This window comes from Gadus macrocephalus, chromosome 8, assembly GCF_031168955.1.
Source record: "Gadus macrocephalus chromosome 8, ASM3116895v1".
Lineage (NCBI taxonomy): Eukaryota > Metazoa > Chordata > Actinopteri > Gadiformes > Gadidae > Gadus > Gadus macrocephalus.
In genome coordinates, this window is record NC_082389.1 from 8,914,421 (window position 1) to 8,929,466 (window position 15,046).

Below are 15,046 nucleotides of genomic sequence, written 5' to 3' on the forward strand. Positions count from 1 at the left end.
TTCAGATTACCGCGGCGCGGTCCTAACCTATACAGGTTGTCAGGCGGCGTAGGTTGAGTCTTGTACTATATCTGGCGGAAGCAGAGCTTCCCAGCAGTCTCGGGTTGACCTTGCACCGCGGTGGCGGCGGCGGAGGTGGTGGTAGCGCATCTGGCGGACGAGACCCCGTCGCCGTTTGCCGCTAAGCACGCTGTCAAGCGCGCCATCAGCGGGGGCATGGCGCCGGGCAAAAGGTCCTCTGCCAGGTACTCCATCATTTTAACAAACACGTCCTCATTAGCACAGGAGCTGGAAAACAAACATTAAGTGAAGTCCCCTGATGACAGTAATGAAGAAATATTTCTAATGAACAAATGTCCCCCATCTGCCTGCTGTGAGGGGTGACAGCTGGGGAGAGCCCACTCCACGCGGGTGTGTGTGCGTTTGCGTGTGCGTGCGCGCGTGTGAGTGTGTGTTGGAGCATGTGAATTTGTGGCACATTTAAGCATGTTTGTGTTTTTTTTGTGTGTAATTCCCAAAGGAGTCGGATGCAATACATCACTCACAGACCCCCACAAACACACACACACACACACACACACACACACACAGACACGGACACACACACACACACACACAGACACGGACACACACACAGAGACACACGCACACACACACACACACACATACACAGACAATGCCTCTGATAGCACACAAGGTCAAGCCACTTTGCTAATTAAACTCTCCCGTTTTGGACGTCCTGTGTTTGTGTCCATTCCAAACAGGGCATCGGTGGACGCGAGGCCCCCATGAAGGCCACTAAACCTTGGAACAACCGCCGCTTCATAGGCACTTTCGATGTGGAGAACACCACCAAGGGCGACTCGGGCCGCTACCGCTGCATCGTCCACTCGGACAAAGGGGTTGGAGTGTCCAATTACGGAGAACTCACTATAAAGCGTAAGTGCCGCTCCCCTTCTATCCGCCAAAAAGAACATAAAAAAAACAACAACAATACAAACAAACAACAAAGCAGGAACGCGGCCATGTTGTCCCAAAGAACACCACAACCCAGTCCGGTGGGTTCCTCTGTGACCTCTATGCACAGGACAGGAGTCCAGAGGAGATGAGCAGGAATCGCCTGCATGCTCTTCTCCCCCAGATGGTTAAAAAAAAGAGAAGGGAAAAGGCCCCCTTAAAGGGGTTTGCTAAAAATACAAGCTCTGGTTTTATGTTGATTTGTTACCCAGAGGACCTTAATAGCTTCTCCCCTGTTGCCGCTGCCCTTGACTGAACACAATTGCACCTACAGGAGCACAAAGACCCCGGGCGAAGGGTTAACAGTAGCCTCGCTGATATAACACCGCCGCAGTCATTTGATATGAATTTATGGAGTCGTCTGAAGCTAAATCCTGCAAGGCCTCACTTTCCGATAGCCTCCGTAGCCCGGTAATGGCCTTCTATATTTCTTCACCTCAATTTTCTCCCCTGCACTCTCAATTGAATTTACTGCCCCCTTCTTTTCTCCTCTTTTTTTTTTGTCTTCTAGCCTTATGTGATTGATAGGTTTAATCCCGGCTGTCCGGATCGAGCTCTGTCAATCATTTTTCGAGAACGGCAGAGTCACAGACACAGCCGAGTGAAACGAGGGAGAGAGCGATAGGGAGAGCGAGGGAGGGAGCAAGGGAGCGAGAACGTTATAGAGTGATAGATAAGGTGTCGCTCTCTCTCCCACCCGAGTGTATCAGCGGGTTTCAGTGGTTATGCTTGAGCAAAATTTACCGGCACAACGGAAGCCACTCAGAACTACCCTTGTGCATAAACCCAGCAGCGCCAACACAAATATCCACTTCTCCTTGTGTACTGTACACACACACGCGCATAAACACACACACACGTACCCATTTCCTCGCTGATGCAAGCGATAGTCTCAGAGACTTCTGCTTTCGACGTGTTTTTTGGGTGTGTGTTACAGGGACGAACCAGTAAAGCGTAAAGTGTATCCATCATAAAACTTTCACGTACGGCAAATTTTTTCCAGGACGTTTATCAGATCTCGGCTCCCCTCCGTGTCGTATTTTGAATTCTGCAGAGATTTTCCGCCTCAGCAATTTCAGCAAAAGCGTGACATCGAGTGCGGAAAATGAACATTTAGTCCGGTCGTAAGTGTAACACATCAGAGGGTGAGATCCCCTCTTATTCTCTGCGTCGTAAAACAACCACTTACCTGCGGCCCCACCCCCCCCGCCACCAAGCCCCCACGCCATGGACTAGGATACCGCCTCGTAAATCTCCCTGAAACCTGCATTCACCACCTTGAATGACTGGGGAGTTTTTTCTTTCAAATGAATGACCGTGAGAGTTATTCACTGGATTATGTACCTCATACAGTCCTCCCGACCACGCACAGACGCACACGCACTCACACAGACGCACACACACACAGCCCCACAGTGCTCATTACCGTCAGAGCCATCACTTCACCATGAGGAGGGTGAATGCTTGATTATCCCGGATAATCGCTTGTGCCTTTTTGTGCCAGCGCACCGTCAGATTTATTTGCCTGTGTGCAGTATGCCACACCTACTTCCCCCTGCGGCACCTGAATTTCCCCCACTTTTTTCGGAGCCCCCATGCGAGATCAACAATCCCCCCCCCCCCCCCCACTCCAGTGGTGGCCCATATAATGAAACGTGGCTCAAACGCCCCCCCCCCCCTATTTGACAGCCTGCCAGCTGTATCCGCCCAGATCCACCTGGCCAGGAGGAACAGTGCCAGGATGCGGCTAGCTGGGGTGCGCCGATGCTAGTGCGCAGCGGCGGCGGCGGCGGTGTCAGCGCTAACGAGCGAGGTCGCCAGAAAATGAAAAATCACCAAAGCCGGCCCTGATGGTTTCTGCTCGGCGTCTTCCTCAGCCGTGGCTCCCCGCTCGTACCGAGGTCTGATCGATAACGCCCTCGCGCCGGTCCAATTAGGGGAGCCAGCGACACGATGAGAACCCCTGGCATGCTAACGAGAGACACCGGGCAGATGTGCTTGTACCATAATAGAGGTCTGCTGCACTACGAGCCCGCGCCAACACGTTGCTAACGGCAAAACACAGTGTCGCGTCTTCGTCTCAAGGCCGAGGCGTGACGGCAGGACGGGAACTCGCACGCATACGTTCACAAGTGTTTCTTAGCAAGTCTGTTTTTATGTGCTAATGTGTTTGGGTCCGCAGGGTCAATTCTTGGTCCGGTAGCAAAGTGTGTGTGTGTGTGTGTGTGTGTGTGTGTGTGTGTGTGTGTGTGTGTGTGTGTGTGTGTGTGTGTGTGTGTGTGTGTGTGTGTGTGTGTGTGTGTGTGTGTGTGTGTGTGTGTGTGTGTGGAGGGGAACATGCATTATTTGCACACGCGTCCCTGGCCGTCAAGCAGGTGCTGAGGGTAGAATAGGGCACAGCTGTTGCCAGTCCTTCTGGGTTCCTGGTCATCGTCGTGACAACAGCTGCTTCGTGACCCCTGTGTGTGGCTGCGTCGCTCCCCCTCCCCCTTCTTAATTCTTAGTGATAAATAAAATGAATGGATCAAATGCAACGTGAAATGCCTCTGCGCAGTATAAACAGTTGGTAAGGAGTTGTTTAGTGTTGCTCTGTGTTTCTCGTGGCGCTTGTGTGTATTTCCCAACAGAAATGGGATATTTTGAGTTCTTATGCTATGGTGGTTGAACACAGGAGTAATTTGTTTTGGTACTAAGCTGACATTTTCCTTTTGCTCTCGCAGTAGCTTGAACAAAAGTGAGCTAAGTTGAATCAGGCAAAATTGCCACGATACATCATCCTGCTTATTCTCTTATATACTACACAACGACACTGAAGGGATATTTAGACAAAATTGCGGCAGCCATCCGTACAATATATATCTGAACTGAATAAACCAGTACATGTAACAGGATTGACAAGAGGCCTGGAGAATGTCTTTATTTTTCTTGGCTCATTACATTGGTCCTGCAGTGTAACACAACAGGCAGCAGAACTTAGCACTTTATAATACTCGCTGACTTGTCCCTGCCTGGCGTCGCCGTACTTCCTGACCCTGTCAACAGGTTTGAGTCACCAGCTGAAATCTGTGTGGCGCAAAAGTGACCATTTGGTCCCTTGTATCACAGCAGGCTTCATCGTGGACACTTTGTGATGACGGGCAGTCTGCCAATTATCTGGAAAACCTTTTCCGACTTGAATACTTTTCTTGAACAAAAGCATTGCACACATTTGCATACGCGATCTGATTTGATGACGGATTCATCGCTGCCGAAAAAGTTTAAATTTTTTCAACTTTTTGACGAAGCCGAAGGCTCAGACGGAGCGAACGGATCCACAATGCATTGCGCGTCCGTCCCCATTAAAAGTCAATGGGGATCGGTCAACGGACGCAGGCAGTGGGCACGAGGCGTAACCTGGCTTACTTTCCTCCTTTCATCAGTGAAAAGGATATTTTTTTTTTTTTGAGGGGTAAATGATTTTCTTAGCTAGATGCATCCTTTGCACGACTTATGGATAGATACTTATTCATCTAAAACAACCCCCAGCAAAATGACCATTTTGAGCATTCATACAGTTTTAATAAGAGGTCATACTCACCATTATTGAAAGGATAATTTTTTGGGTCTACATGATGCTGAACATATTTTCACTTATCCTGATTAAAACCCAGTCTCTCCACTATCACCTCTATTGAGTACAGTGGATTGATAATCAAGCAATCCTCCATATTAAATAACCCCACCTTGACAACAGGCCTACGGGGTTGACTCCCCTAGTTCCAATATCCTCCTTTTCCCATTAGCTGCTTGCAGTTAACCAGCGAGCCAGCGGAAGACCTGTTGGATTAGCTGGTTTACTTTGCACGATGTTTCACTGCGTTGCTGGAAGCCCAGATTAGGGGGAGTTTATGGCGCTGTCTCTGCGGTCACCCTGAGGTAACCATCTGCTTTGCCGGTCTAGTCTCTGCGTGGGGCACCTCAGCCTCCTACTTTTTCTTCCTTCTTCTGGTGATGGGTGTTTCCCCCCCTGACTCTCCCCATGACAACTCCACCAGAGGCAGCCAGGCGAATAATGGCATTATTCTGTTACATTCGCTCTCATTAGAGCTGCTCATCCAAGCCTCAGGGACTGGAGAGACCATTGTGGGGCTCGACAAGAGTGCAGATTCCTAAGCAGTTCCTAAGCCGTAGGCAACAGCGCCGACTGGTCTGGCCTTTGGTGGCGCCAGGAGATGTTGTGGTTTCACACTTCAACACAAAGCACAATGTAGGAGTTTGATGAAGCTTTGCTGATTCACTGTAGCCTGTTGCCTGAGTTTTAATGAAATTATGATTTGGTACAGAATAGGTGCTCTTCTCGATATATAAGAGCGCTATATGAGATAATTATCTGCTGCATACCTCACACCCGGCCCACCTTATTATATTTCTAAAATAGCGTCAAAATCCCAAAAGATAATCATACCTTAAGTACATTCTTAAATGAAAAATAATGGTAGGATGAAAATAGTGTGTATAACCTTTCGGTGACATTTCCGAAAACGTAATTAACGCAGGAAGAGCGTGCATATGTGAACACGGATGTGCTAGCAGCAGGAAAGGTTACAAGCAAAGATGTCAGTGTACTCAACACTGACTGAGATTAGTGCTTGTGAATCACACCTTTCTGATCAAGTAACGTCGTAACGAAATCAAACAACCCAACTTCTTGTCAGTAAGTGAAAAGTTAAAATTTATATTTTGCTGTGGGTGTCCCCTGATGTAAACTCTATGCATACCACTTACGGATGTGCACTCGACACAACAACCCTCCACGGACAAATATGGGGAGGTAGCTCATCGATCCACCTCTCTAAAAAAAGATTGGCCTCTGACAATTATCCAAGGCATTAGGGTAGTCATCCTCTGATTGAAATCAATATGTTGTTCAAGGAAGACGTTGCATTTCCCAGGGTCCAGGTGACTTCATTCACACCTCTATCTAATGCAGCAGGCGCCTTTGTACCGCCACTGATTACATGACTCAGGCAATTCACTGTGGAAGATAAGACATGCCCGGTTACCGGGCAAGACCTATTGATCTGAGGGGGTTCGGTTTTTGGTTGGTTTCCTCGGTGCACGGTGTGTGGTTAGAAAATGAAAAGACATTGTTCATACACTTCAAGGGGATTTGGCTGGGGTTGGTTGTTTGTGTGAGAAAATTGATCTCAAGCAGTCAAATTTCCCAAAGACTAGCATTTTTCAAAATCCTCAGTGTTCCTCGTTACAAAATACAATCAAAGATTCCTCATTGTGTTCTCAGTGATTTTATTCAGGGGGGCAATTTTGGAAGGAAGCTCGTAGACTTCCAGACTCGAACATTACACAGTCATTTCAACACTGTTACGATCTGAGTGCAGAATGAACCAGGAATCAAAGTCCGACTGGTTTCGCAGTCCATGACGACTCAATAACTGTTCCACTCCTGCCCCCCCCCCCCCCCCCAGAGCCACCGGTGCCCATCGCCCCCCCCCAGCTGACGGCCGTGGGGGCCACCTACCTCTGGATCCAGCTCAACGCCAACTCCATCAACGGCGACGGCCCCATCATCGACCGAGAGGTGGAGTACCGCACGGTCTCCGGCACCATGTACGACCTGCAGCCCGTGGACAAGACCACCCACAAGATCGGCCACCTGGACCCTGACACCGAGTACGAGATCAGCGTGCTGCTGACTCGGCCCCTGGAGGGAGGGACAGGGGCCCCCGGGCCCCCGCTCAGAGCCAGGACCAAATGTGCCGGTGAGTCCAGAGCAGGGCTCCCCAACCTTTTTGAACCTGAGAGCTACTTCATTGGTACTGAGTCATACGAACGGCACCCAGTTTGATACACTCTTCTGAAATAACAAGTTTGCTCAGTTTGCCTTTAGTTATATATTATTATTAAGGATTAATGATCTATGTGAAGACACTGATCATGTTCATGACTTCTCACAATAATTATCAACAATGACTTAAAAAAGGTGGGAAAGAGTTGTTCCAGAATGAGTTGTGCTATGTTTAGAACAGGCCTGCGGGCGCCTCATATGGTCCTCGCGGGCGCCCTGGTGCCCGCGGGCACTGTGTTGGTGACCCCTGGTCCAGAGTGACCTGGAAGTTCACGTTCATGCTTTTGCGCGTTATGTGCTTTGAGTGTGTGTGTGGTTGGGGTTTTAGGTTTTAGGCAGCCCAACCTGGCCTGAGTCCGACTGATTGGACTCTGGGGCTCGGGGGGGCGGCTTCACACCTGTTGGGGCATTGACTCATCAATGTAAAGTCTGACCCATTGGACCTGATCACTTCTCTTGAATAGACGGTCAATTTGAAGCAACATCCCCCGATGGCACAGAACGCAGAGGGTGGTGCGATCGGATCGTTACTCATGTAGAGTGGCGCCCACTCGTTTTGGGAGCGCCACGAAGCAGGCCCTGTGTCTCTGGGGAAATCACGCTCCGATGATGGGTCAGGTAGAACAAGGAACTATGCTGTGTTGATTGCCAAGGATTGTTTTGATTCATGGCGCTCCGTGAAGTTTTTGGCGTTTACGCATTAGAGCAAATATTTGAAAAGACACATTTGAAAACACATTTTGTACTCCGACACAGGATTATTATTTTTCATATACAGGCTTATATGTTGAATGTCAAAGAAATTGTATAATTAAAATGTATGACTTTTTTCATTATTTTCTGTTTTCTTAGCAGCTGTGGTGACAGTTATAACAGATGATTTATCGGGAGTAATTTAAATCAACGCTCGCACACAGTGACCGCCGTAACCACGCGGCCTCTCAGTGTAATAATGTCATATTTGTAATAGCCCAGCAACCCCCCCTCTAATTCACCGGCAATGCAGATTAATAGAGAGTTTAACGCAAAGTGGCACCGTACATTTGACCGTTTACACTGTTTCTCAACTGCAGCCAACAGGGACCGCTTCACGAGTGCATGGGCACATTTTGGAGCTTTCTAACGATACAAATTGCCCTTCTCACAACATTAACCAGCTAAATTCCCATGCCGTACCCGGATACCAACGCACAGAACACAACAAACCTATAGCCTCAGCATTTCCCAGCCTAATTCTTCCTGGTGTCCGAGAAGTGCTGATGAAAACAGCACCGCCGCCCCCCCCTTCCTTATTAAAGGTGCACCCATCCCTGCCTCCACCTCACCGTGAAGGTCGTCAGGGTTGTTCCTTTCCCTTTTTTTTCCAACTCCAATGGCGGGGTCTGATAGGAATGGATGGCGCTCCCCCATACCTGCTCAGCCTCCCGGGCAGCGGGGCTCAGACCGGGCGGTGGCTGGCCCCTTGGCCACCCCGCCGGCCCCCAGTCAGAGAGATGGATGGCCCTGGCTCCCGAGGTGTGTTTGAGGAAGCGGCTCTTGATCTTGTCCGGCTCTCCCGGTGGTCGCTCCCGGTGACAGGCCGGGCCTCGGCAGAGCTCCCTAATTGAACGGTTAAAGCTCACAGGGCCCTGTGATACATCACCGCGGATATAGACATGCTCCAGGACACGCTCCCTTCCCCCTCGCCGGCCCTTCCTCACTCTTTCCCAGTCTCGGAAGGCTCGTGCGAATGCCCGACAACAAGACGCACTTTGAAGCGACCCGCGTGCTCCATTCCTATCCGCCTCTCGTCTGATGGTTCCCAGACTGAGCAGCGTAATAGGCAAGATGCCGTCATTCTTCGTCTTTTGCGACACCAGCCAAGTCAATTTAATTCAGACGTATGAAGAAGAAGAAAGCTCGGGCCTTAGATCATTATTTTCTATGACATTCCATTACTTTTCTAGTGAACATAAAAAGGCTTGCCTCTTTTATTTCCAATCCAAGGCTTTTGGGCGGGGGGACAATTTGTGTCTCTCAAGGGCTTACAGAATGTACTTGGGGGGGGGGGGGGGCAGGGGGGGAGAGCCATCCCCCCCATCCCCATCACCTGCGCTCTCAGACACACTGTTATAGTTCTGGTCTTAAGTTTCAAAGCGCTCGACTCTTTACCATTGTAACGGTTTGCTCCTCCTCGTTGTTCAAAGAGAATTTAGTGTCGCTTCGGGACGCCGCCGAACTGAACGCGGGTTGAGGGTGAAGTTGTTTACCACTCCAGAGCCCGCCGTGCCTCGGAAGCACAGCGGCAGAGAGGTCAATGTATTATCAGCCGGGGCCTCCCCGGATCACACCGAGAGAGCGGCGTTCCAGCAGGAAGATTGAAAGGCCGTCTCACACAGAGAATCCATTTGCTGCCCAGACTGCCAAGGCAGTAAACTGGCCCCCAAACAATGTCTAAACTCTGCACTCAGAGTATGTCAGAACCCAGGGTCAACCACCGCTGAGTTAGCACCGAAAAACGCCTCGAACAAGTGGATGAGTGCTAATGCAAAAGTGTATCTATTTTTTGGTTCTTTTTATATTTTCCCTCTTCCTCTTGTATTAAGACGGTTTAGAAAAACGGCTTCCAATGATTTTAATTTCCGTGCGAGGATCGCATGTGGTCCACAAGAAAAAACCATTGCCCTAAAAAATACAGCCATCGGTCCGTAGTTGATCACTGTTCACAGGGTCCAAGAGACGTTCTGCTGTGTGCTCCTGAACTCCACTCTCTGACGCCCCATTGGGCACGTCCAATGGTCCCTGCATGCGGTCCCTGCCGGCTTCCAACACCTGCTGTACACCCAGGCCTCTGCCAGCTCCCATGTCCCCATCTAGAAGTTGACTCCATCTGTGCTCCGGCACCATGTGGGAGTAGTCTCATCTGTTTGTTTTGGTTTGTCGTTCTGTTGCGTTCTGAGTGCTATTAAACACACGGGAGGCAGAGGTAATCAGGGCTCAGCCCTCGCTTAAAGCATCTCTATTAGAGACCCGCACAGGATCGCGATGGCGCCGTTCCATTCCTCTCTCCCACAACAAGGTGGCTGTCCGCCTTTTTTACCGCAGCCTCCCTAATGTGAATAGGCCGAGTTTTATTTTCCGAGGCATGGACGCGTGGTCTGCCACGGCAAATATGGAGTAAATATGGCTACAATAGATCACTGTATTCGAAACGCGGTGCGTGCATTGCCGTCACGGCAACAACAAGTCACACACTGTGCGGATCAGCTGTCTCTGTCGTTGTCTTATTTGATTAATTCAAGTGTGAATCTTCACTAAAAAGCAGCAAATAGATAGTAGCTACTAGTGTACCATAAAGTATATTGCTTTTTTATATATATGTTGTGGTTACATGGTTTGGAAAAGGGTCATTTTTCATAGGCTTTGGCTTTAGTAAAGCATTGATTGAATAACTACCAGAGCGCTTGATGGATTCCCCTGGAAGACAATGCACTGCGGTGTGAATGGACAGTCACTCCAGCACCCTATCTGCGATAACATTGGGCCGGTCTAGAAGGGATAATTGTTGACAGTCATGTGACCCATAGGGTTCGGCATTGTCCGTCTCAAGGTGATGGAGGGGTCTTTGTTTGATGGCCCATTGTAACGCCTGCTCTTTTGTCCGGGGAGGAAGCGCGCTAGATTGAGTTTGTGCGGTGCCAGGGGAGGGGGGGGGGGGGGGGGGGGGGGGGGGGGCGTTGTTCCGGGACAATCAAAGGCTGTTTATTGCATGCAGTTGGAAATTGAATGGCAAATTGTGGTCTTCTCAAGGACGTTTTTTCAAACTGCTGGGTTGTGCCGGAGAAAGAGAAAGGGAGAATGATGGCGTAGCGTCCCGCGTTCAGCCGTAACTCCACGGCGGTTTCACTATTATTGTTATTGCCCCTCCGCCCCCTTCCGCCCCTCCCCTCTCCATAACTCCCATCTACTGCTTATTCCCAAACACTGTGTAAACAGCCCCCAGAACAGATGTGCGTAAACAACGCCCTAGCGATAAACCACACAAACATAATGTCTCCACCCACTGTAGTGCTATCTCCTCAGAGCTTCACAGCTATTACTGCCCCCCAACCCCTAGCCCCCTCCCCCCCCCCCCCCCCCCCCCCAACCCAACCCTCCAGCGATTGTCAACCAGTGGCGGGTTAACAGACTTCACTTCTTTGTGCGTTTCTATTCTTCTTCATTTTCCCTTCTTTTTATTCTCCCCTTGACGTCTCATTTGGCCAGAAATGTTTTCCAAGGACTTTAAACGTTTGCCACTCTTCCTGTGTTTTAATTATTCATGGTCGATCCGGAGCAATATTTGTCACCGACTTCCTTCAACCGTTTGCTGAATTATAGATGTCTCGTCCCCTGCGCCATCCCACCCCCCCCCTGCGCCGTCCCCCCCGTCCCCCCCGTCCCCCACCTCTCTCCTGGCTCCGGCGTCCAGGAAGCTCTCATTCAGTCGGGCTCTATAACTCTGAGTGAAGGAGAACATCTAGACGTCTCCTGCGCCCCAACTAAAAGGACGGCCATGTCAGGGGTATGTCTATGATTTAAGCCCCTTATTCGACGGACCATAGCTCCAGGTTGGGCCCTCATATATCTCCTAAGTAGGTGTCTCAGGAAATGCCACCACCACCGCCCGTTTCGCAAAGTCAAGCGCTGCCATTTGATTTACTCCGCGGCCGGCGTCTCTGTGTGCGTCACATGCCGGCTGTTTGTAGTCTCTTTTTCTTTATTTTTGTCGCCGTTGTTTGTCGCGACAAATGACAAGTTGAAGCGGAGCCATCTGGGGGGGCTGTGAGGCTGAGGGATGGCTGGTGAAGGAAAGATGGCGACCTCCTTTTGCCTCAATCCACCACCCTTATCACAAGACACAAAGAGACCAACGTGCGTGCGTTTGGGCGTGTGTGTGCTTGTGCGTGTGTGTGTGTGTGTGTTTTGGTGTGTGCGTGTGTGTGTGCCTATATGTGTGTGTGTGTGTGTGTGTGGCGGAGTGTGTGTACGTGTGTGTGTGTGTGTGTGTGTATGTGTGTACCTGACGTTGGCGCCAGCTTTCAGCCTGACCCCAATCACCATACAGCATTTGGGTTGAAACTAAATGAAAGATTGATTTTTCGCTCGACTCATTCCCCCGTTGTCTGCCTCTGTTCTCTTCAGCCTGTCAGCCGGTTCTGTTGTCCAATGTCTGTTTCAACTAAACACCAGAGAGAGACCAGGGAAGGTCCCTCACCTTCACCCTTGATCCCCCCCAACCCCGTCAGCCATTTGATGTGCAATTGAATGTGGGTGCTTTCAGGCGCCCCTACACTGATCAGCTCTTTGATAACAACGCTGTCTGGAGAAAACATGCCTTCCTTATTTCGATGGGTAGGAAAGGTTACCTTCTGTGTTTCCCTGCCATACACAATCTCGGAAGACTGAGATTGTGGGATTTTGATTGGGATTTACATTGGATTCGTTCTACCCTTTCAATAGGCTTTTGTAGTCTTTGCAGTCTTTTTTGACTGCGTGGTTTCTTTATTTTATTTTTATTTGAGATAGTGGTCTGACATTTGTTGATGTATATTTCAGCACTTGCAGGCATTTGGACGTTTCCTAAGTAGAGCAGCCTTGGACAGTTTCACCGTCAATCATGAACCACGACGAGCAATGGCTCGATCTCCCTTGATTGTCTGAAGACTCGCCATGCATCATCCTCATCCATTGGCTACCCCCCTCGCCTCCATTTCTCTCTCTCCCCCCTCCCCTCAATCCGTCTGTCTCTGTACATCGCCCTCAGCCTCCATCCCTCCCCTTCCATATCTCTCTTGTCTCCCGCCCTCCTCTCCCTCCCCCTCTCCCTCTGCCTCTCCGCTGTCTCTCTGGGCGGTGTGGGTGGGTGTCCACTCCATCTTGTGCGCTACACCATTAGAGGAGGTCCATCAGGCTCCATGGCAGGCTCGGCCATGCCCCCGGGCCGGCCCAGCTATGGGCCTCGTTCTGGGGTCTCGATGCGGCGCATTACAGGGCTCCGCGCCCCTCATCCTCGCCCTCGCCCTGGCTCCCCTCGTTAATCACGCCGCCCCGTAAAGAGGGACTTGATGGAGTGAGGGGGGACCACCGATGTTCCATAACTCCTGCTGCTCACCCAGGTATATGTGTCTCTGCCTTGGTGTGTGTGTGTGTGTGTGTGTGTGTGTGTGTGTGTGTGTGTGTGTGTGTGTGTGTGTGTGTGTGTGTGTGTGTGTGTGTGTGTGTGTGTGTGTGTGTGTATCTATGTGCCCTGGTGTGTATGTGTGTATGGACCTTGGTGTTTGTGTGTGTATCTATGTGCCCTGGTGTGTATGTGTGTATGGACCTTGGTGTGTGTGTGTGTGTGTGTGTGTGTGTGTGTGTGTGTGTGTGTGTGTGTATGTTATTGCCTTAGTGTGTGAATGGCTGGATAAACAACTAGCAGAGGTCAATTGGCTTGTATGCATCTGTGTGCCTTTATGCGTTCCTGAGTGTAAGTGTGTGGGTGTGTGTGTGCGTTTATTGTATGTGGAGTGCAGCGTCCAGGTCTAGGTATGCCATCTTAAAGTGTTATAACTCAAACCTGTGTACATGTTTCAAAGCCCAAGGCCAGACTTGTTGCATGGTGATGACTATCACCGGGCCAGAATGGAAAACCTTGGCATGACACACACACACACACATGCACACGCACACGCACACACACACAATGATAGCCCTCTCACTCTCTCTCCCCACCCCTTTTTTTTCCAACTTACTCTCTCTGTCTCTCTTTCTGCCTCTATCTTTCTCCCCCTCTTTGCTCTTTATCATTATCTCTCTTTCTCCCTCTTTATCATTCTCTCTCTCTCTCTCTCCACTCTTTCTCCAGAGAATTGCTCCGTGACAGCACTCTAGCAGGGTGATGGAGCTTTGATTGTCGGTTATGAAAAGCTATCATTACGGCTCGCGTGCGATATGAAAATGAAGTGTAAAACCCATGTCATTACCTCAATAGCAGTCGCCATCGCAGATATAGACTGGAACGAGGCAAACAAATGCACCTCACTAAACACACACATGCACTTGCGCACGCACACACACACTAAGGCTATACTGAGCCAATTCAATAACACAGTAGTGGGTTAACAACTAATGACAATGTCAGTCTGGAATGGGACACTTTACACACACACACACACACACACACACACACACACACACACACACACACACACACACACACACACACACACACACACACACACACACACACACTGTAAATGTAAATCTAATCTCTACACTTGTCACAGGACGACGTTTCCCGGCCTAACACAAAGCGCCCGGGACCTAGCATCTCATGTCATCACACAATGTCCACAATGCCCTCATGTCTACCCTTAGCGATAGTCTCCAACCAGGAGGAGAAAGCTCTCTATTCTTCCTCCTCCCCCCCCCCCCCCCCCCCCCCCCCCCAAACTCCGTTGTTACTCTCAACCTCCCTCCCCACACACCACCCCACCCCTGCTTCCCTGTCTATGAAGCCTGAACGCTGCCCCATCTTGATGAGATAACGACCAATCACTCGGGAGATCTGCAGCGCTCCGTTCTCCCGCAGCTGGATGAGCTGAGAGATACCATTCTAGGGGCCTCGCTTCTGTTCTGCTCTTAATCGATGTGGAAGCCAGGAGGGTAGGGGAAGGGGGTGGTGGTGGTGGTGGTGGTGGTGGTGGTGGGGGGGAATAATGAAATAAAAAGGCTTGTCGAAGCGGAGCGCTCGCCCCGTTCGCTGGAGGAACATCTGATAAGCGCAATCGTTCTTCTGTGCGCGGCCGCGCGATTCGGCAAGATGGCAGCGTTGCTTCACAGAGCGTTGCGCCGCACACACTTATTTTTACATACATGTTTTATGCGTACGCGCGCTCATCGCTCTCTCTCACACACACGCATCACACACATGCATGCACATACACACACACACACACACACACACACACAGAGGCGCGCGGAGACATACTTGTCTTACAGTAAAGTGCCTATACTCCAGACGTGGCCAATTTGTTTCCTTTCATCCAGGACTAATGTTCCTGGCGGCCCAGGGGCTGAGTGCACCATTTCAAGCCCCCCTCCAGGACAGGGAGATACAACAGAGGGTTATTTGTTGCTCACGGCGGCTGTTCAGGGGCGGGGGGGGGACTGGGGGGGTGG

The 15,046-nt window shown here is 50.3% G+C and overlaps 1 protein-coding gene across 1 annotated transcript in view; it reads left to right on the forward strand.

Moving 5' to 3' along the window:
* The window catches only part of LOC132462835 (receptor-type tyrosine-protein phosphatase mu-like), a 151,054-nt gene that overhangs the window by 57,826 nt on the left and 78,182 nt on the right, over positions 1 to 15,046 (forward strand). Inside the window, 2 exon segments of the mRNA XM_060058595.1 lie at positions 765 to 939; positions 6,483 to 6,776. Coding sequence (XP_059914578.1) covers positions 765 to 939; positions 6,483 to 6,776 — 469 coding nt within the window.